This window comes from Lytechinus variegatus, chromosome 2 (genome assembly GCF_018143015.1).
Source record: "Lytechinus variegatus isolate NC3 chromosome 2, Lvar_3.0, whole genome shotgun sequence".
Taxonomy (NCBI): domain Eukaryota; kingdom Metazoa; phylum Echinodermata; class Echinoidea; order Temnopleuroida; family Toxopneustidae; genus Lytechinus; species Lytechinus variegatus.
In genome coordinates, this window is record NC_054741.1 from 59,885,056 (window position 1) to 59,906,733 (window position 21,678).

The 21,678-nt window shown below is 36.7% G+C and overlaps 2 protein-coding genes across 2 annotated transcripts; both read left to right on the plus strand.

Moving 5' to 3' along the window:
• Positions 1 to 228: 228 nt before the first annotated feature.
• LOC121409547 (glutathione S-transferase theta-1-like) lies at positions 229 to 9,474 on the plus strand. Its single transcript, XM_041601461.1, has 5 exons — positions 229 to 352; positions 1,739 to 1,826; positions 6,671 to 6,827; positions 8,535 to 8,708; positions 9,297 to 9,474. The coding sequence occupies exons 1-5, from the start codon at positions 241 to 243 to the stop codon at positions 9,453 to 9,455; spliced, it is 690 nt and encodes a 229-aa protein (XP_041457395.1). The 5' UTR covers positions 229 to 240; the 3' UTR covers positions 9,456 to 9,474.
• A 1,351-nt stretch (positions 9,475 to 10,825) lies between these two features.
• Positions 10,826 to 20,691, plus strand: LOC121408514 (glutathione S-transferase theta-1-like). Its single transcript, XM_041599998.1, has 5 exons — positions 10,826 to 12,051; positions 15,747 to 15,834; positions 16,204 to 16,360; positions 18,673 to 18,846; positions 20,250 to 20,691. Exons 1-5 carry the CDS (start codon positions 11,940 to 11,942, stop codon positions 20,397 to 20,399), a joined length of 681 nt encoding a protein of 226 aa, XP_041455932.1. The 5' UTR covers positions 10,826 to 11,939; the 3' UTR covers positions 20,400 to 20,691.
• The last annotated feature ends 987 nt before the right edge of the window (positions 20,692 to 21,678 follow it).

Here is a 21,678-nt window from a genome sequence, read left to right on the forward strand (position 1 = left end):
ACTCAGTCGGTACACCATGTTTTCAAACATGATATGTGATATCACGACGTTGTTGGGTGCTCACATATAACTGCAGCCACACCTAAAACAATCGCGAGTATCATAACACTCGAAAGCTCAAGGGATCGTAAGGTGAGGATCGAATCTTTCAAATTCTGATCGTTCAGACTGCATGCTCAACGACGAAGTCGATCTCCGAATCCAGCATCCTGCGATCAATACCCGGGATCAAGATTCACCATGGTTGTCAAGGTGTACGTGGATTACAGTTCGCAGCCTAGCCGCGCTATTCTCATCTTTCTCAAAAACACCAAAATCCCTTTCGAAATCGAAGAAGTAAACCTGATGGAAGGTAAGCGCTACTGAATTCGAATTAATGGAAACCAATATGAAAACAGACCATGATCTCTCGTAAATGAACATTATCATACATAATGCTTTAGTTAAAGATGGGCGATCTCGAAACTGATCGCTGATTGAATGAATATTCTCCTTCTTTCTTGGACGCAAAAAATTTAGGGGGGAGGTGGGGATGGGGAGTCCCATGACAGCAAACACCACGTCGGTATTCTAGTGGGAGGGGGGGGGGGTGTCTTTAAGAGCAAATTGTTTCCTCCTTTCATGGTCGTAAAACTTCTCTTTTTTTGGGGGGGGGGTCCCATAAAGGCAAACCCCACGTCTGTATTCCAATGGGAAGGGGGTAGTCCTTAAGACCAAATTTTTAAGTAAGAAGCTTATTTTTTTTAATCTAGATAGAAATGTTTTTTAAAAAAATCCTGAAAATGAGCCATATTTTAGGGACTCTTATCGGATTCATTGTTACTTCCCTTTCATACACTTATTTCAAATTTTAATTCCCCTTTCTTTTGCATGCTCTCCACATATTTTGCATCACATAATTCAGTAAAGAAAATTAACAAAAATAAAAAGAAAATTATAAGGGCGGTAAAATAAACTGGACACACCATATGTGCTTCGTTGCAGGGTGAGGGAAATTTTAAAAGATAATGCGATGTATAATAAACAGTAACATTTTTTTCGAAATGAATGGTTTTATTCAATAGCAATAGAAGTAATAAAAAAGTAAGAAAAAAATGTCAATGCTCATCATGCGTAATAGGATGACAATCACTACCATGATGATGATCACCATTATTATTATTATTATTGCTACTACTATTACAATAATTTTAATTATTATTATTATTATTATTGTTATCATCATCATTGTTATTATTATCATTATTATTACTATTACTGTTGTAATTATACTTGTCGTTTAGTTCATCATATTGAAATATTATGTTCGTTATCGGGGGGGGGGGGGGGTGACACAAGCCACCCCCAACTAAAATATAAGGGGATATATCCCCTATTAATCTATGGCTTGGAAAACTTGGGGTGCTCGGGGCTGCGTGTGTTATTCTCCAAAGGCAGCACCCCCAGGTATTTTGGAAGATGTGAAAATAAATTGAAAAATGTAACCAAAATTAGTATATTTGTGATAAATGAATGATATTTAGAATTATAACAAAAAGCTTAATTGGATATTTTTTCTTTGCTAAAAACACAAAACAAACCAAACAAACAAAATACACTATCAATTTTTCAATATTGTTTAACATTCACAAAACAGCTAATCGTTGATAAATAATGTGTTCATCCACGTATTTGTTCATCTTTCCATTTGTTAATTTTTTCTCTTACATTTATTAACATTGTGAATTATTTTGTTCAGGAGACCATCAGAAACCTGAGTTTGTAAAAATAACTCCTCTCTGCACTGTACCAGCCATTCAAGATGGTGACTTCAGCATGGGCGAAACGTAAGTTAGTGTCCCTTGTGTTTAGCTTGAAGGAACAATCACATTATAATATTTCAGAATACATATTTGGGAATACTTATGTCATAGACTTTGTTGACACTGGCCCGTATTCTTAAGTCGGGTTTAACTTAGACTTTGGTCTAACTCTGTGCTAAAATTATGGTAAGCCAACGTTTCGAACTTTTGTTTACATTCATTTTTTTAATGATTCTCGTATTATTCATTATGGTGGAGACAAATGTCATGCTTATTCTTCTCAGGCAGTTAATAATGTTTTGGGAGTCAAAATAACGAGCTGATACATTGAACCTGTACTGTTGGAGATTTATGTAATGACATGGCTTTCCACAACTTGAAACCAGAGTTTAAATTAAACCCGACTTCAGAATACGGGCCTATTGAGTCATAAGTCAGCATCGTGTGGATTGGATTAGCTGCAGCCTTTTCGATCATTTTCATCTCAAGTCTATTATTATTTGTATCTTTGTTATCAGGGTGACCAGATTTCACCAAATGAAATACGGGACAATTGACAAACAGAGATCAACAGAAAAGCCCACACACATTGTTAGACTTGTGAAAAAATATAAAGAATTGGAAGGAGGGTGAACGAAAGAATAAAGGAGAGAAAGAAAAGAAATGAATCGAGAAGGAAAGAAAATGAAGGGACAAAAAATAACAGAAAGTTAGAATAAAAAAAGGATGAAAGAAAGAATAAAAGAGTTTAAAAAGGTTTCCGTCATTCTTTGAAATGAATATAGAAAGAAAGAAGGAAAGAAAGAAAGAAAGAAAGGAAGGGAAAATGAGTAAACGTGTGAAAGACAAAAATAAAGGATAGAATTAGAGGGGAAAAAAGTAAGAAAAAGGGGGAGGAAAGAAAGAATGGAGAAACAAAATATGTTTCCTTCATTCTTTGAAAGAAAGAAGAATACAGGAAGGGAGGGAGGAAGGAAGGGAAAGAAAGAAAGAATTAATAAGGGAAAATAAAGAAAGAGAGGGAGGGAAGAATGAAGGAAGGAGAGAACGAAAAAAAGAGAAAATAATGGAAGGAAAGAAAGAACGAAAAGAAACAGGAGAGGAAGAGAAAAGGAAGCCAAGGTAATTTTAAGGTTAGAAAGAATGAAGGAAATAAAAATGAAATTTGATAAAGAAGGAAAGTAAGAGAAAGAAGTAAAGAAAGAAAAATGAACAGAAAGCGAGAAAAAATGTTCAGGAAAGAAAGATAGGAAATAAAGATAGATGGAATGAAAAAGGGCAAGCAGGAAGGATAGGGTAGAAAAGAAAGAAAAGGGAAAACTTCAAGCAAACAAAAAATATCCAATCATCTACTAAAAATTATAAGGTTATTTGGTGTTTTTTTAATGTATTTCTAAAAATTTCGAAAAGTAAAATGTTTTAGAAATATATAAAATTTCAAAGTGAAACATTGTCAAACTTAAAAATTAGATGAAACATTACGGCATCCTACACACCAAGACTCCAAACGAAAGCTGAAACAATATATTTATTGATATATATGTTATCTGGTGGCCCCTTTTATAAGCCTTGCTTCTCCGGGGTCACCTTACCATCATTGTAATTTCCATTCATTGTTGTTAATTTGTTTGTATTGTTTTTGTATTTGATGGTTAAACAATAAATTGAAAATTGAAATTGAATTGAAATCTATGAAAAGTCAAAATTGTTCCTCCGATTACATCTCCAAATCATTAATTTGAGAATCCATGATGTAATTATAGGAATTTCCCGCCGATTTTGTGAATATTTTGGTAGAACAACTGTTTATCATGTGAGATTATTTGCATCATTGAGAATTTGCTCCGATCCTACATGCCTAGATAGTAGCCTGCCACACAAAGGCATGAGGCCAGTTCGTTTGCAATGTATTGGGTTAGCAAGAAAATCACTGTAGAACTTGTAAAATATTAGTTATTGATTTAATTTGTGTCTCTGCTTCGTCATCTGTTGGTTATTCAATGAAAATTCGTCACTTTTAAATGTATTAACTACATTTTGTTCAATGTTCTGAAATACGGGACAAATAGGCGTCCCGGAAAAGGTTTGTCGGGACGCCGGGACAAAGGAGCAAAATACGGGACGTCTGGTCACCCTGTTTGTTATGCCTATTATTGCCATTGTTATCACTTGTTATATTCCTTATATGCCCCCAGGAGGGGCCGTCAAAGAAATAAAATCATTGTCATTGTCATCAATTAGGCCTATATACATGTATTTGTCTTGTACGTTGTTGGTTCTATACCAACCATTCCCACTAGACAGAACACGGTGTTTGCCACAGTGTGGACACAATGTGAAATCACATTCAATGTTCATACTGTTAAATTTGAGCATTTGTGTACTTTTTCAATTGTGTAAATAATTCTACTGTTCTGAGACTGTACATGTTTAATATTGTAAATGCGATGCATGACTTGATAAATACCAATCATGGTAAAAATCTAGATACACTATTTTTTATGCGAGATTTCGAACTCCGTTTTACAAATTGCAATTGTATATGGGTCCATCAAATAGATGTGTTTCGTATGATTTTTAGTGCTGTGTCACACGAAGAGGTACCACGAGACCCTATGGGCAAACTGACATGTTAAAGAAAAAAAACCCATACATTTTCATAGGTGAGTTATCGGATGGAGTACCACTTGGTCTACTTATCACTTCGTCCAACTTCACATAGTCTAAACTCATTTCGTCTACAACCAGTTCGGCTAATATCCAATTCGTGTAATTCCAACTTGGTGTAACATCCTATTCGTCTCATTTCCATCTGGGCTAATAACCAGTTGGGCTAATTCTCACTTGGTCTATTGTCCAATTCGTCGAATTCCCTCTTGGTCTAATATACATTTCGTCTAATGACCACTTGGTCTAATAGCCAAATGGTCTAATGACCACTTGGTCCAATTGCTAATGATCTAATGCACATTTGGGCTAATCGTCACTTGGTCTAATTTTCATTTGGTCTAATGTCCATTTATTCTAATAATATATCATAATTCATCATTATTTATTTGATCTAGAAATATGGTACGTAGTGGATAAATATCATACATCAGTTAATACATGTCGCCAGGATTCAGAGGGGTAGAGCTGGGGTGGGGCGAAAAAAAAACCCTCACCGTGAAGGACTATCGATGACGAGATAGTTGCTCATCAAATGAATCATTTTAATCAAATAGAATTCTTTTAATTAGGCCTTTATATCGATAATAGATGATGATGAAAACTATATCATACTCATCATTACATCATTGCATGCACATTTACAGAACAATAAGTTGGGGACCTCGTAGCTTATAATGGCCGAATGGCAGGGTTTCATCAGAATAATATTATGAAGAAAGGAACGAAACTATAATATTGTGTGGATACGTATCAAGTAAACATGTTTATGCCTCTGTTTAAATCATCGTTATGCACCATACGGACAATACTTGAACTTGATGGTAAAATAAGCAATAGCTATGTAGTTTGGGGGATTCCAAAAGTTACAAAGCCATCAGATCATGTAATTTTGTTATGAATATTTTAGGTATTTCAATAGCAAGTTTGGAGGCAAATAACAGACCAGTTTGATCCAGTTTGATCACACTATACAGGTTTATTGGGTTAGCTGCGACAACATCACAGCGACCATCTTGGTAGAAGCCATATCTCATTCTGACGTAATAACATTACTACGCTTGCAAACCTTTATCAGTTATTACCACAGTAGTCATTAATCTTATATATCTTCTCATTCTGTATTTTGTTCTAATTCTTCTCCCCCTCCTTAAAATGGTTCGGCAGGAAAATGCCTTAAATGAGGGCATAATGCCTTAAATTCCTTAAATGAGGATGAGGGCAAAATCATGAATCTTGATCGGCCGAAAAGTCGAAAGAACGGTAGTCAGTCAAACACTGATATATTTTGTTGTATATTAAAACAACATTCATTGAATGACATTTTATGGTGTGGTTTTTTTAGTGTAGCCTCTTATACTACAGTAGAAGTCGGTACAAGTAGGCCTATACTGAAACATAATTAAACAATAATAGGTCTAAAATATAATACAAGTAATTCACTGCAACAACTTAGAAAACATGAGAAACTGGGAATGATTCTAAATAAAAATCAGGGAATTTTTAAACTTCATCAGAAAAAAATCAGGGATTTTTGTTTTCTTGAAATACTGGGAACCCTGATTGACTATCTACAGTAGATCGTATAGACCTACATAGATGTGGATAAATAAAATTCTTACTTGTTTCACCTCTGTAATCGTTTATCAGCATTCTTTTACAGAAAATTTTATTGTTTTTCACCAAAACCTTCAAAAGTTCAAACGAGGCCCTCTATCTTGGAAATAGAGGGCTTTAGCCCGTAAAAAAAAAATCGCAACTGCGTTGCAATGATCTGCAATTTGAGAGCGCCCTCGATTGTGTCCTTGGTAAGATATGAATTTCGTATAGATCCTCGGTTGCCATTGTAGGTAATTGCCCAGACACCAACACACACGCACCTCTACCAAAACCCACACGCACCCTACCCTGTGCTCGAAGTCCCTCTCACACTTTTTCTTCACATCAAGACATTGCTCGGACTACTTTGGCTCCTTTACGTTGAGTCCTTAACATTCCCACTCACTGAGAAACTCTTTTATAAGCGCCTATGTGGTGGCTCAACGATACAGCCGGTGTCGGTGTGTTTGATTGATTGATTCATTAATTAATTCATTATTTATTTGTTACAAATCTTTATCGAGAGCGACAATACCAAGTATTAGACTCAGTAGAGTATGTCTATGAAAATGAACCTACATGTTATTATTACCATGATGCAGAGTGGCGATCATCAGGTACTTGGCAACAAAGTATGCAGACCTAGTCCCTGACCACTGGTACCCGAAGGATCTAGAGAAAAGAGCCAGAGTTGATGAATACATGGCATTTCACCATACAGGAACAAGAGGAGGGTGTTGTGGAATCTTCATCAGTGAGGTAATTTGCACCGTATGAACTTTCCTTTATTCTAGATGTTCGCCAGAAGCGTTATATGAGCATGATATTTTGAGAGGGCCAGGTATGGCGGATGGAGTAAGAGTTCTAGGATTTTGACTTTTTCAATACAAAAAGAAAAAAATGTAATATGTCACACTTTCCTCTCATTTTCTGTCATTTTCTCTCTTTTTTCTCCAGCATGAACCGTTTTTTTTTTAGGGATGGACCCTTCTCACCCCCATTCTGTACGCAAGTGCTGTACATTGACAATGATTCAACTGTTCTTGGGGAGGTTGAAGTTTAATTTTATTTTCCTGATTTTGTGTGCGAATTTTTAGACAAATTTCTTTCTGGCTTTAGTGCACAATACTATAAATTAACTTTGTACTGGCACTGCAACGATACCGATTCATATAATAATCTATTTCATGTTTTTTTGTTTCACTTTGAACCCCCCTACCCCGCCCGGTTATGGCTGACACAGGTCACGATGGGTGATTAGTTTTTTGAGTCTCATCCTCAAATCACGGTTAATTGATTTTAGATGAATTGTACTCTGCACCTGTTTAGCTGTACTAATGTTCTGCATCTCAAGATTTTTAGTACATCAGTAGTATACTTGCTAGGTCTACATTAGACCAAAAGCTTCGGTCTCTGTTTTGTTGGTTGTTCAGCTGAACTTCGTTGGCTTCACTCATCAAATACACTGAGACCGAAGTTCTAGCGCGATCTGTACAGGGGACTCAATTGCCATATGTTTATGTACTTAAGATCGGATTAAACGGGGAAGTGAATTTGCGCGACAGCCGAGGTAAGTCACTGTTTTTGTTCCTTTTAACTTGATTTTTCTCCGTTTTTTGGCAATTAATGCCAAGAGGGAATATAAATTTGCATTTTGGTCGGGTTAATTTTCAAAATTTTTATTAATTAAAGACAAAAATTGAAAAGCCCCGACGGGGTTTTTTTTTGCATTGCAAGTCCCCTAATGGTGGCTGCACGATAGCGAGCCGTCTGTGTACGAGGAGAAATAAAATGTTAAACAACTCCTCGAAACAGACGGCTGCCAGCTGTCTAGGCCCGGTGTCTAGGTCTACATGATCTAGCAGTGCAAGCTCAACTTCTTGATGGATACCATTAGGTGTCTGTATGTGTTTCCTTTTGAACGCTCCAAGTAGGCAGGGGTCTGGAAAGAATTTTTGAAAAAGGGGATGCTGGTTTAGATTTTAAAAAAATTGGCTAGCAAAAAAAGAGGGTTCCGCTCCAAAATGAAGTTGACTTTGGACAGAGAAAAATTGATAAGAAATAAAAGTTTTTTTTCTTCAAAATGGTGATTTTATAACTCAATCGTAGCATTACTAGGACAGTACTTGAACTGAATGATGATCCTAAGCACTGTTTGAAGACTTTGAAATTTGTGAGATATTTCCATTTTTAGCAACCGCCGTGAGCGCCAAACTGAGGCGGATATCGGCGATTTACAAAAACCCATCATCATCATTTTGGTCAGAACAAATGTGACATGAAAAAAGTTTTCATTCTAAAATGAAGATGGATTTCTGCATTTTAGCATGTGTGTAGTAACGCCCCTTTATAGCAACTCCGCATCTGAGGGCCATGCAAAGAAGCTCTATGGTGCCATGCAATAAGTGAGTCCATAGTCACTCCGCAAATATTAAGTAATACCCTGTTTGGGCGTTCATCTTCCAGGTTCTCATCCCGTTGATTTCAGAAGGAAAGGAGCGTGCGTCGGAGGAAACATTGAAGAGAGACGAAGAAAATCTTACCAAGCAGCTTGATAAGCTAGAGAATGCTTTCTTACAGGACAATGATTGGTTGGCCGGGGATGACATCTCAGTCGCTGATGTGCTGGCTGTTTCTGAGGTAATGCTACTTTAAACAAAAAAAAATCATTCTGTTATTAGAATACATTGAATGATTAATATCTGGAATCTTACTGATTTGTGGTATGCAACGTCCATGTATGTATGGCCCACAACGCTGATTGATAAATACTATGATTTGACACATCAGGAGCATGAAGTTAGAAAGAAACGATTCCCACCTCCATGCAATTGCACGGGTCATTGATAACATGCAATCCGAAGAAGCTGAATTTTGCCCCAATCCCATCACCTCCACGACTTTCCACAACTGCTCGCATACATGACATTTGTCTAATTATGGTGCTAGATGAACTAAACATAATACAATACAAATACAAAGACGTGACACATTTAAAATGAAGGTCGTGTTATTTTCTCCAAACAAAAGAGATAATTTTGCGTTGTCAAAAAAAAGATCCTTTTAAAAATGTTCATGATGACTGAATTATTTCCAATAGCAGTTTGGGAAGTTCTGTGAATACTTCAAATTGATAAGGGTAGTCTTACAAGTTGAACAGTCAGCACATTACAGATATCCCATTTTCACCCAATGATATAGGCATTTATTTTTTTCTCACGGGAACAGATGATGGAGAATACCCTGAATGGACGAGACGTGACAATGGGTCGACCTAAACTCAAGGCATTCGTGGACCGCGTCAAGGATCGTCTGAATCCCATCTTTGATGAAATTCACGCAGAGATGTATGCATGGAAGGACAAATACTGCAGCGAAATACTCTAATTGAAAATCGTTTAACAAATGTAGCTTATAGATCTCTCTCATCATTATCTGAAAATGCGAAATCGCTTTTTTTCCTCAATACTGAGAAAACAAGCAACAAATAAAGATGTGCAACATTAAAATGAAAATTAAAGGGGAAAAAACACCTGCAATTACACATACACTCACGCTCCCACACCAACAATCACACATGAATACAGACCCTTCCGTCCGCAAACAAGTTTTTATAGATTTTCAATTAAATTAAGTCCAGGCTGTACGTCAAAGGTGTTTTTTTTTACAAAATGAGGTAAAGTTGTTGCGCAATTTTTGAAAGAAGTAGGAAGCTAGTTCCACTCTTACAATGATAAAAGTTAATGAATTTAGAGATGAACAAAGTCTAACTCTTGATACATGGAACTTATTTTTGGTCGAGAAGCATAATTTGAGAGGAGACAGACAATAGCATTTCAGTGGGAAAAGCCAATTCTTAATTGAGTACATAAGTATTAAAGTATCAAAAGTGATAACTTCACGTAAAGCCAAATTATGATTCTTTTTTTAAACGGGCTTGCCTTCACTTGTAATGTTATACCGAGGTTTTTTACCTGACTGCTAAGAAAGCACGAATGCCTGTGAGCAAGCAACCAGGGACCAACGACTTAAGGTCCTCTCCGAGGGATCTGGTAATGAGGATAAATGCCTTACCAAAGAGCACTAGCGCACCACTTGGGAATCGAACCCGGGTCACCGGAATCCGAAACCCCCGCTCTACCGTCTGAGCTATCGCGCCTTTGCATAATTTATATGAGACTAATTATACAGAATATTTTTCTCACTAATTTGATGAGAAATCAGTTTTTTTTCGAATGGGATAACTACTTAAAGGTGTTGTGTTCCTCAAAATTGATCCCGTTAATTGCTGGAGCTAATCATATTGATACACTGCATGCCAATATAAGTTTAGAAAAAGACCGTGCGTTAGTCCTTTTCGGTTTGAAAGAAAAAAAACAACATGTATTTAACAGAATATGTATAGGCCTATTGACTAGAATCTATGCTGATTGAATTGCTCAATGATAGCCTAAGGTGCAGGTCAAAATAAACGATAAGATGCATAAAAAGTAGTAATTGCTGGGAAGCAGTGGCTTCAAGCCCAAATAATAGCTAACCAAGCAAAAGATCATGCTTCAACAATAATTGCTTTATTTCATATGCGTAACCCTTTGCTAGAGCTTTAACCATTTTACTTAAGATAGCAATTGCTATTGGCATGGACAATAGCGACGTCACGACAAGCTGCACTGGTGCGAACACGACTCACAGAAAAGGCAGGACTCGAACGCAAAGGTGTGGCAGTGCAAATTAAAATACAGCTTCTTTCATATCTTATTGTACGTGGTGTCAAAATAACATGTTTTATGATAAATTCATATATTTTGCATTTGGTTTGCACTTTCTAGGAATAAAACATGTACACGCAGGCTACTGTAGACCTTAGGGTTCTCTCTCAAGTGCATAAACATGATTATAAGACGCAAAAGGACTGACCAAGCAAACGCTCAAGCTGCTCTGACGGAGCTTGAAAAAAAAAAAGCAAGTGCTTAAACGCACAAGTGAAATATGTTAGCTTTATGCACACGTTTTTTAGCAAGAAAATGCTAGCAGTCAGTAAGCAATTACTTAAACTTAGTCGCAAACACATTTGCTTGCTCACTTTTATGCATACGCGGAATACAGCAAGATCCGAGCAAAAGCAATTAAATTGCTACTTTTTATGCATTTGACCCCATATAGTATCGTGCTCAGAGAGCATTCAAAGGCATCACGATCCAGGGTTCAAAGTCAACCATTTGAATACACAATGCACTCTCATTGATAGACCTCCAAATATTAATTTATTATCAACCTTCGATCTCTGCAAATAATTCGTAAAGAATGAAATTAAAAAATAAAGGTCAGCAAAATTTGGGATACATTCTCCTCTAAGCCGCACCTACCTAGATCGAACTCAAACTGAGCGCAAACGATCTGTATATACTAATCCGTTGTTTTTTTTATAACGCATAGAGTACACGCTGAAAAACAAAGGGACATTTATTGCTAAACGCTTAATCTTTAGTTTTTCTTGGGAATAAATGTTGTTTCTTCGCCAGCTTTCCCTTGCCCCCCCCCCCCTCATTTTTGCCTTTTGTAACCCCTGAATGTATAGCGTCCTATAGGGGCCTAAATACCCTCTTGCCAAGACCTTTGATACGCCATTTAGGATATTATTGTCAATATTTTCCTGTAATTTGTTTACTTTGTAAAGGTCAATATCGTTCACGAACAGATTTCTCTTAATAAATAACTAATAAATAACTTCATCACTGTGAAAAAGACAAGAGAGTCCAGTGTCATATTTTGGATTTTTTGTTCTTTTCCGTCCACATTCGAAGCCTTGATTGCGAGCAATTGATCCGAAGACACTCAGTTATAGCACTTTTCCGACGATCAAGATTAACCATGGTCGTCAAGGTTTACGTCGATCTCCTTTCGCAGCCTTGCCGCGCTCTTGTCATCTTCCTCAAAAACACCAAAATCCCGTTCGAAATCGAGAAAGTAAATTTGAAGGCTGGTAAGCATTGTAACTGAAGTTTCTTACGTATTTCCAAGGTACTCTACTAACCATTTTGTCGACATTTCGATTTCAAAGATACTTCATAAAATGATTAAAGATTAAAGATTGTGCTAATCCTAAACATCTCTGGTCAGATGTAGGCCTACCACTTTCTCAGATACATCGATAATCATTCTATTATGATTGTAAGAATCGCAACGGGCTATTTTATACGTGTCGTATGGGACATTTTGTCAACATTTTCTAGTCTCTCAGCTGATTGCTTGAGCAATGAAAAATTAATTTTGGTCAATAATAAAGTTATGGCGGGTAGTCATGTGAAAAACTGATTACCGAGAAAAAATATTTGATTGTGGCTGAATTAGGGGCGAAAATGTCGTGTGTCGTACGGGACTCAGAATTGTCCCGTACGACACGCAACATTTTCACCCATAATTTACCCATGCATGGACAGCATATTTTTGTTGGTTGTCATTTTTTCATGTCTACCCAGTAGTACTCTATTATTACCACAAAACAAATTGAAGTTCTTCGTTTGTTTGGACAATAGGTTGAAAATTTAGCGAAAATAGCTGATTTTTCTAGCATGAAATCGCCCAAATACGAAAGAGTAAACCTGATGTATACATGTAATTTCGCAGTTGTACTTACGAAGTCGACTCGAAATCGATCAAAGCTAGCCTTGTTTCTAATTACAGTATATCTGTGAGTTTGAAGTCGCTTTACATGGTGTGACTACAGTAATAATGCTATATAGTCACATCAACCAAACTGAAATAATTTCATTAAAAATAACATTGGTTGTTCTGGCCAGAATTTGGTTGTCATTTTTTCATGTCTACCCAGTAGTACTCTACTATTACCACAAAACAAATTGAAGTTCTTCGTTTGTTTGGACAATAGGTTGAAAATTTAGCGAAAATAGCTGATTTTTCTAGCATGAAATCGCCCAAATACGAAAGAGTAAACCTGATGTATACATGTAATTTCGCAGTTGTACTTACGAAGTCGACTCGAAATCGATCAAAGCTAGCCTTGTTTCTAATTACAGTATATCTGTGAGTTTGAAGTCGCTTTACATGGTGTGACTACAGTAATAATGCTATATAGTCACATCAACCAAACCGAAATAATTTCATTAAAAATAACATTGGTTGTTCTGGCCAGAATTTGGCATCAAATGTGTGACTGTGTCATTTGCATGATTAGTAAGCAGATGGCAGAAGTGTTTTGGTCATTCCTAGAGAACGGTATAGGACATCGTCGTTGTGATCTGTCCTAGTTGTAAATCTTTTTTTTCAAGCCATATTAAAAAAGGGCCATCCATCCCGGGAGGGGGGCACTACTATTGATATGTGGATACCAAATTTTTTAAGCAACCGCGCAAAAATGATATCAATTTCAAGAATCAGGGTATCAGAAAAACTCGAATGCTGGGCAAAGGGTATACATATTGCGGTAACCTACGTGGTTAGGTTTTGATAAACAAGGGTATGAAGGAATTATAATATATTAGAAAGGGTACCTTTTCGCCAGAATTACGCGTTTAGGGTCCGATTTACCCTGTGATTTACCCCGAGTTGATTTATATTTATTTTTATTTCATTTATTGTTTCTGTACCCTTTCAATTTGATACAAATTTTAAAAAAAATACATGTTTCATTACAAAATACTTAACCATACAAAGTCGTGTTTTCTATTACAAAATGTTTTAAGAAGGTTGCTGGGGTTGTCACTATAAACTTAGTTAGACTGCGTGGCAACCGAGGAAAACAACCACAAATCATATTTAATTATACAATCTTAATATACATAAAATAAGAGTGCCGAATGGGGTTTATTGCGATTCCCATATTTTACAGCTGTTTTGTAACCTTTTGAAAAGTGGATCAAATAGGGAAATTTTTGTACACATATGTTTCATAGGGATAAGTACATTAAACGACCAAACAAAAACAAATGTCAATTTTTAACAACTGAGCTCGCTGCATACTGAAAAGATAAATCGGAATCATTCATGTTAGAATACTGGTGATCCCAATGTTTCCATTAGTACTGTTCTTGTAACGATATCTACTCGACTTCGCCCTAATCAAGCCAGACATGAATGTGCAACATAAATTTCCCTTTCCATTCCATTGATTACTTACATACATATATATGTATAAAAAGGACTATTCAAATGTGAAATTTTTCTTTATGGGGGGGTCCAAGGGGTTTATCTTTTTTGCTCAACTTTTTGATCACATATGTATGTTACAAGGTATGTTATAATTTTGTTTTGCGGCATCTAAGGCGTTACGTAGATTTTTTTTCTGATGGGGGAAGGGGATGAAGAAATATACACTCTTTCAAATGTTGGGCAACATACTGTCCACACAACAATTGGTTAAAACTTTATCAAATTCTTGGTAGTTTTAAACTAAAAATGTGTGCTTTGGGTAAAAACTACACAGTTTTGGTTGAAAACTGCCCAGAGTTGGATATTTTTTTTAACCGATTGTTGTGTGGACAGTATGTTGCCCAACATTTTAAGAGGGTTATCCCAGTTTGTTCAAATGCCTCTTCAGCAGACTAAATAGACCTACATGTTTGCTTTCTCTTCTTGAGTCAATAATCGTGCTTTGAACAGTCATTATTATCCACATGTACATAAAGTCAGTAAACAAACAAAATTTGCAAGTCATATTTGCTATAAAATGTCACTTGCACCTATATCGAACATTCATTCGTTTGGGGGCTTAACGTGTTTCATTTTTTTCCCCGAGTGCCTTTTGTCATGTTTGACAAAGGCCTTGTTTATTCATTCTTTCTCAGATATTCGGTCTTTTTGTTAAATCATTGATTAATAATTTAATCTTATTTCATTTCGTTTATTTCCATTTCCAACCATTATAATACGTCATCTTCTGCTGTTCTTTATGATACACTTAATGCAAACATTGAATACAAGATAAGTATGCAACAGGTTCGTGATGGAGGAGGCTAAAAGTCGAGTTTTTCGGGAACTTTCTCACATTAAAAGCATTCTTAATTAAATTCAATTAAATTCTTTATTCCAGTTCCATTCACAACATAATACAAAGTAATATAAAGTAATATAAATCAAGTACAATCTTACAGACGAATATTCTTACTTCGTAAAACGAAAAACAGCATAATATTTAGCATGAATGGAAATAGTATACAATGTAGATCAAATAACAAAATGACAAGAAGATCATATCAAAGAATACACTGCAAAAAACTCCGGTGTTGATTTAACACCAGCCCGGAATCTTTATATGTCCACACCAGATAAGTGTTAAACAACACCAGTTTGGTTTTGGTCTAACACCAGATATATGTTCATACAAAACCAATTAATATTAAAACAGCATCGGTTTGATTCCAAACTGGTGTTATTTCAATACTTCTCTGGTAACAGATATAGAATCCGGGCTGGTGTTAAATCAACACCGGAGTTTTTGCAGTGTAGTTAAATGAATGGTGTAAAGAAAAATAACATGTAAGACAGAAAAAGAGAGAGATTTGATTTTTACAATTTTTTTTCTGATTCTTGCACCCGCACTCGCTACGAAACCCATGTTTCAATTCATAAAAAAAACTAATTTTTATTAGTACGTTCAACAAAAATTATTTATGAATTCATTCATCTATTCATTATTTTGTTTGTGATTCCGGTTTTTAGGAGAACATAAGAAACCCGAGTTTGTAAAGATAACCCCTCTCTGTACTGTTCCGGCTATCCAAGATGGCGATTTCAGCATGGGAGAAACGTAAGATCTATTATCGTATTTGTGCTACTCACATTTCTTGTTTCTTTGATAAAGGATGATTAAAAAATATATATAATATTTTGTTTAAATGATGACAACGTTTAAATGGTGAAACGACACACTAATGAAGTCCAATAATTACTATTGGCAAACAAAATAAAATATCAATGATACTTGTAATTATGGCAATAATGTAAACAGATGGTTATGCCAAAATTGTTTATGATAAAGATAATCCGTGCAATGCTGTTTTTAATTAAATCATTACAGAATGCTCAGTTCAGTTGCTCTCTTATATTAAAAGGAGACACAAAGAAATGTACATTTACGCACTAACCACAAAGAATTACTGGAAAATCGTTTTTGCAGAGTGGCGATTATCAAGTACCTAGCGACCAAGTATGCCGACCTAGTTCCTGACCACTGGTACCCGAAGGATCTAGAGAAAAGAGCCAGAGTTGATGAATACATGGCATTTCACCATACAGGAACAAGAGGAGGATGTTGTGGAATCTTCATCAGCGAGGTGAGAAGCTAAATTTCACAAAACAGTTATCCTGGAGCCCGTAACACAAAGCTTAGCAATGGTCGTTGAACATATTTTTACGATTGATTGCATTGACTACAAATCTACAATGTAAAAATCATGCATGTGATAAATCGTTATGCTTTGTGTTACGGAACCCTGGTCGGTAGGCAAATTAGGGGAATGATGACGTCACCCACTAACTCTTTCTAGCTTTTGTATTTCGTCATGAAAAATCGAGTTTCGTTTCTCCCTGAACATGCGGAATTAACTTTGTTTAATATTTTTTAGTTCAGTTAAAAAAAAAATCCATAATTTATTGTTCGAAATAGACATGAAATGAAATACTCCGAAAATTTGCTTTGCCCAATTGATCGTGGGCCCGGCAGCCACCGTGCAGCGCCAGATCGACGAGGCTCTATCCCTTTAATTGTTGAACGCCAAACAGGGTAGCAGCAACTCCCATCTTTTAACGTCTTTTGGTCTGACGCGGCCGGGGTTTGAACCCCCGACCTCCCGGTTGTGAGACGGACGCTCTACCAACTGAGCCAACACACCGATTATATCGGTGCTCAATGTCAAATTGGTAAAAATTGAAGTATTGCATAATTTAAACAATGAAAAAAAGAAATAGTGAGTGATGGACATCATCGACTCTCTCATTTGCCTGTCACTGGGCTGCGCATCTAACTGTTTTGTGAAAAATAAGCGAAACTTTAAAATGTCATGATTTATTTTACATCCGATTTTGATAAGATTTTCAGCATAATGCTTGTATGACTCTTCTCTATCGACATGATCGATAGAAATCAACATTTTTCAATCTTTCTGGGGGGGGGGGGTAAAAATTAAAGCACATCGGACATAGGGACTCCTTGTGCGTGAAGCGCGTTTGTTTAGGTAGGGTAATGGGTATTCATCGTAGCTGTCTGTTCATCAGGCCTGGCAACAAGGTGCAGGCCTCTTCCTCGGTGAACTAATTAAGAGTCAAGTAATTACAAAGCCCGCATGATGGCTCTATAGAATTCCTTGATACTTTGAAGATTATCCCCCCCCCCCCCCACCTCAAAAAAAGAACGTAAAGTGAGAAGAAGAAAAGAAGTTAAAGATTTTTTCAAAATATAAATAAAAATATTTTAAAGATATATGAATGCATGAATATAAATAAGAATGCAAAAGAAATTTAAAAATCAAATTATTAATGATTTTCCCTTTAATAGCGAAGCTCAAGTAAAGGGCTGTCACACCTTGGCGTCTTAGACAGCGTAAGCCCGACGTATCAAAATTTCTCTAAAACGTCGGCATACGCTGAACTTTGATTTTTTTTCAACTCTGGGTGTATACTTAGCGTATTCATAATGAGTTGGACGTATACATAACGTATTAGTAACTTATATCGAACGCTTCGTTAACTTATAAGTAACGTATTCCAACGAATGCTTAGCGTATTGCTGGCGTACACAATTTATGCCCTACGATAGCCTAATTTACGCATAGCACGATACATATCACCGTATCAACACCACCGCCATGCCGAAGAAAACTCCTGTGAACCCCACCTTTATATACCAATTCCTATAAACATTGTCAATTCGCCATTATACGGTAGCTGTAAGTTATAAACAAGTTCAGTAAGTTTTGTGGTCGTCCGGAGCGCGTCTTCATACGTCTTCATACGTCAATATACGTTGGAGTTAAGTTACACATACGTTCAAAGCACGTTACTCATAGGTTAGAAGTAAGTTTTAGGGTACGCTGGACATTATCTCGACGTACATCGACTTATGAGTAACTTACGAGTAACGTGTGTCAACGTGTATCAACGATCGCGTAACTTGCCTACAACTTATGGCCCGCGTATGCGGGACGTATGAGCCATACGCTGGCATACGTCGAAAAATTTTGTGCTTGCACAAAATTTTTCGACGACCTCGCCGTATGACGACGTATACCAGCGTGTTTTAGCGAACTCTTAACGTATGCAAAACTTTCCCGTAAGGTATTCGACTTACGCCAGCGTATTCGCCAAATTTCTCATACGTCGGGCATACGCTGTCTAAAACGCCAAGGTGTGACAGCGCCTTAAGACAGCCAACCTCGCAGAATATCTTGTTGTTATAAATAAAAACATTAATCAACGCACGCACACACACACACGCACTCGCCCAAACATCCACACACATTCATACCTTCGCATTAAATAACAGTATTGTCTTTGGGGAATTCAAATTCGAGAACAGAAGTGATATGCTAATGGCAGTGTTTGGTTCAACACGTCTATTAAGAAAAATATATCTTTTTCTTTAATACAGATTCTCATTTCATTGTTTTCGGGAGGGAAAGAACACGCATCGGAGGAAAGGTTGAAAATAGATACAGAGAATTTGACCAAACAACTTGATAAGCTGGAGAACGTTTTCTTACAGGACAATGATTGGTTGGCCGGAGATGACATCTCTGTGGCGGATGTGCTTGCCGTTTCTGAGGTAAAAGCGGCAACAACAAATTTGACAAAAATGTACCTCCATGACTAGGCTGTTGATTTAATTTAAAAAGAGGAAAAAATGTGATGAAAATGTCATTGAATATTTCAAGCACGATATGATACATAGAAAAGCCAACGGGGAAATGTTCTGGACTACACATTACGAAAATTTGTGTTTAAAAATGGATCTCATCTGACACCCCAATTTCAAATTCCAAGCTACTTTCACTCGCCCCCCCCCCATCCCCGATATCAACAAGGAATGGTTATCCTTAAGTCAACAACCACGCACTCTCCCAGATAATCCACCTTCCCCCAAGGAGAAGTGACCTTCATAAGGCCTGGCAGAGGGGGAGAGAGAGCATGGACCCTACCACAAAGGGTCCATGGAGAGAGAGAGCAAGAGAGAGAGGGTGATTTTTTAAAACTTATTGTTATTTCGGCAATTGTGGGTCATTTTGCATCGTTCAAAATTTCATGTCGATCGTCATCTAAATTCCGAATCGTTTTTAGATATGCTAATGTCCTAAAACAAATAGAATACAAATTCATTCTTTCAAGATTAATGTCAGCCAGGAAGCTCTGAAGAGTTTGTTTATACTATTACGTAACAAGGACAGCTGCAATCCCACTCCATGCTGTTTATCAGCCTGTTGTGGTGGCAGGCATCGGTGTTATCGGCTCTTATCAGCAGCAGCAGTCACTAAATCGACCCCACCCCAGTTTAAACGCGAGAAATGCAACTTTCCCAAAAAACTGAAATTGGGGTGTCAATACCCCACTTGAGATACACGCAAGGCATTATCAGCAGTCAGATGAACCCCACCCCAGTTTAAACGAGAGCTCTCCCAAAATCTGAAATTGGGGTTTCAAATACCCCACCTGAGCTCCCATTGACACAACACGCAAGGCAATGGAGTTCCTGTGTTATAAGCTGGTGGGGTATTTTTTAAACACAGGATTCGCGTAATGTATGTCATGCAAATAGCAATCTTTTGGGGTCACCTGAAGATGTTTTATATTACGTAATCTGAAAAAGGGCAATTGCATATTTCATTTATAAACATCATCATGTATGCTCATCAAGTGATTGAATAGCCTTCCACATATGAATCGCATAAATGCAAATTAAATAATGATCCAATTCAAACTTCTTTACTCCCACCCCCCCCCCCTTTTTTATATGATTGCTTACTGTGTAGACCAGTTCCATACTGGGAGCCTTGTAAGTTATTCCCCTTTAATGACGGGTGCACAACTTCACATTAAATGAATACCCCGCTGCAACACTGGTACGAGCTATTTGCAAAGTTGGACACACAATTCTATAATAAATTATCTTTCTTAACAAATAGGCACTATCATGCATAATTATTGTTTATTTACTTTTCTTTCAACGATCAGATCATGCAAAATACCGTTAACGGGCGTGACGTCACAGAGGGGAGACCGAAGCTCAGAGCTTTCGTAGATCGGGTGAAGGATCGTCTTAACCCAACCTTTGATGAAGTCCACGAAGCCTTGTATGCATGGAGGGATAGCTACGAGAAATAAATGTGTTCATAACATTTGTTTTGAATGCAAGAAGCCTTTCTTGGCATCAGAAATTACCCCCCCCCCCCCTTTCATCTATAATCGTTCTGGACCGTATTCTGATAGCAGGTTTAAAGGTGTGGTTTAAGTATGGATAGCCAATTTTTACATAAACCACTAACAGTAGAGATATCATACTTCAGCTAATTTGGCTCTCAAGTCATTCATAATCGTCTACGAAGTATAAATAGATGATTGTCTTCACCATCGATAAATCAGGAAGGAGCACAGCAAACATAAGAAACATACAACTTAATAAAATGTTTGATACTTTTGGCTTCCCATACTTAAACCAAACTGCTGTCAGAATTATGCACTCTAAAAAAATATTGGGTAAAAAATGCTCCATGAGGGTTATTATGTGTCCAACCAACATTGGGCATTTCTTTTGGGCATTTTCATTTATCCAGTGTGATGAAAATTTTGCAATTCTAAAGTAATTGCTGCTTATTTTTTAACCTTACTGGACAATATGCTTCCCGCATTTGGTAAAATACTGGTGATAATTTTACCCAGTGTTTATTTACAGTGTCCAGAAAGTGCTTGTTTAGTCAGTATATACATCTAATTAGTAATATTCCTCCGATAGCATTATTTCAACAATATTCAAGATATTCTGCGACTTTGGATGTTTCTTATATCACTTGGAGTTAAATGTCACGAAATAGGGTCAGTAAAAAAATTGATATTGTTTCGCCAAATTATTGTTAAGATTCACTTTTCGCTTATTCCCTTTATTGTAGCGATAGTCAATTGTAAAAATATTCAACAAATCTATGCAGAAACAGATTATGAATTAAAGCGTGCATAATACACTCCTTTCAAAGCATTAGTTTGATTTGTACGCCCGTAAAGCGGGAACGTGTGTTTATGGACAAAATGAAGTGAGATTGTTTACATTTATGAATTTTCTTAGTTCTTTGTACATTCTGTAGACTGATGTTATTCTTTCTGTTTGATTAAGAGCGAAATGTAAATAAAGTCGGACAATGCAAAAATCATTTTACATTATTTTATTCGTTTCATTATCGTTTTTAAATCACAAAACGTCAAATAATTTTTCCTAAAAAGTTATACAAAAATGATAATAATAACGTTTTATTTACCCAGGGTAGCCACTTCAGTCATAAGACTGCCCTTCCAGCGGACCCTGCATAACATAATATGTTATTATTACCCTTCTCCAGTCTTAATGCTGAGCGCCAAGCAAGAAGGCAGAAGGTCCCAATTTTATAAGTCT

Bases quoted from the DNA above. Each gene is read 5' to 3' on its own strand.
- LOC121408514 (XM_041599998.1), top strand. From the start codon at position 11,940: ATGGTCGTCAAGGTTTACGTCGATCTCCTTTCGCAGCCTTGCCGCGCT. The intron at 15,835-16,203 runs GTAAGATCTATT...TCGTTTTTGCAG, and splicing joins GATTTCAGCATGGGAGAAAC to AGTGGCGATTATCAAGTACC. The intron at 16,361-18,672 runs GTGAGAAGCTAA...TCTTTAATACAG, and splicing joins GTGGAATCTTCATCAGCGAG to ATTCTCATTTCATTGTTTTC.
- LOC121409547 (XM_041601461.1), top strand. From the start codon at position 241: ATGGTTGTCAAGGTGTACGTGGATTACAGTTCGCAGCCTAGCCGCGCT. The intron at 1,827-6,670 runs GTAAGTTAGTGT...ACCATGATGCAG, and splicing joins GACTTCAGCATGGGCGAAAC to AGTGGCGATCATCAGGTACT. The intron at 6,828-8,534 runs GTAATTTGCACC...TTCATCTTCCAG, and splicing joins GTGGAATCTTCATCAGTGAG to GTTCTCATCCCGTTGATTTC.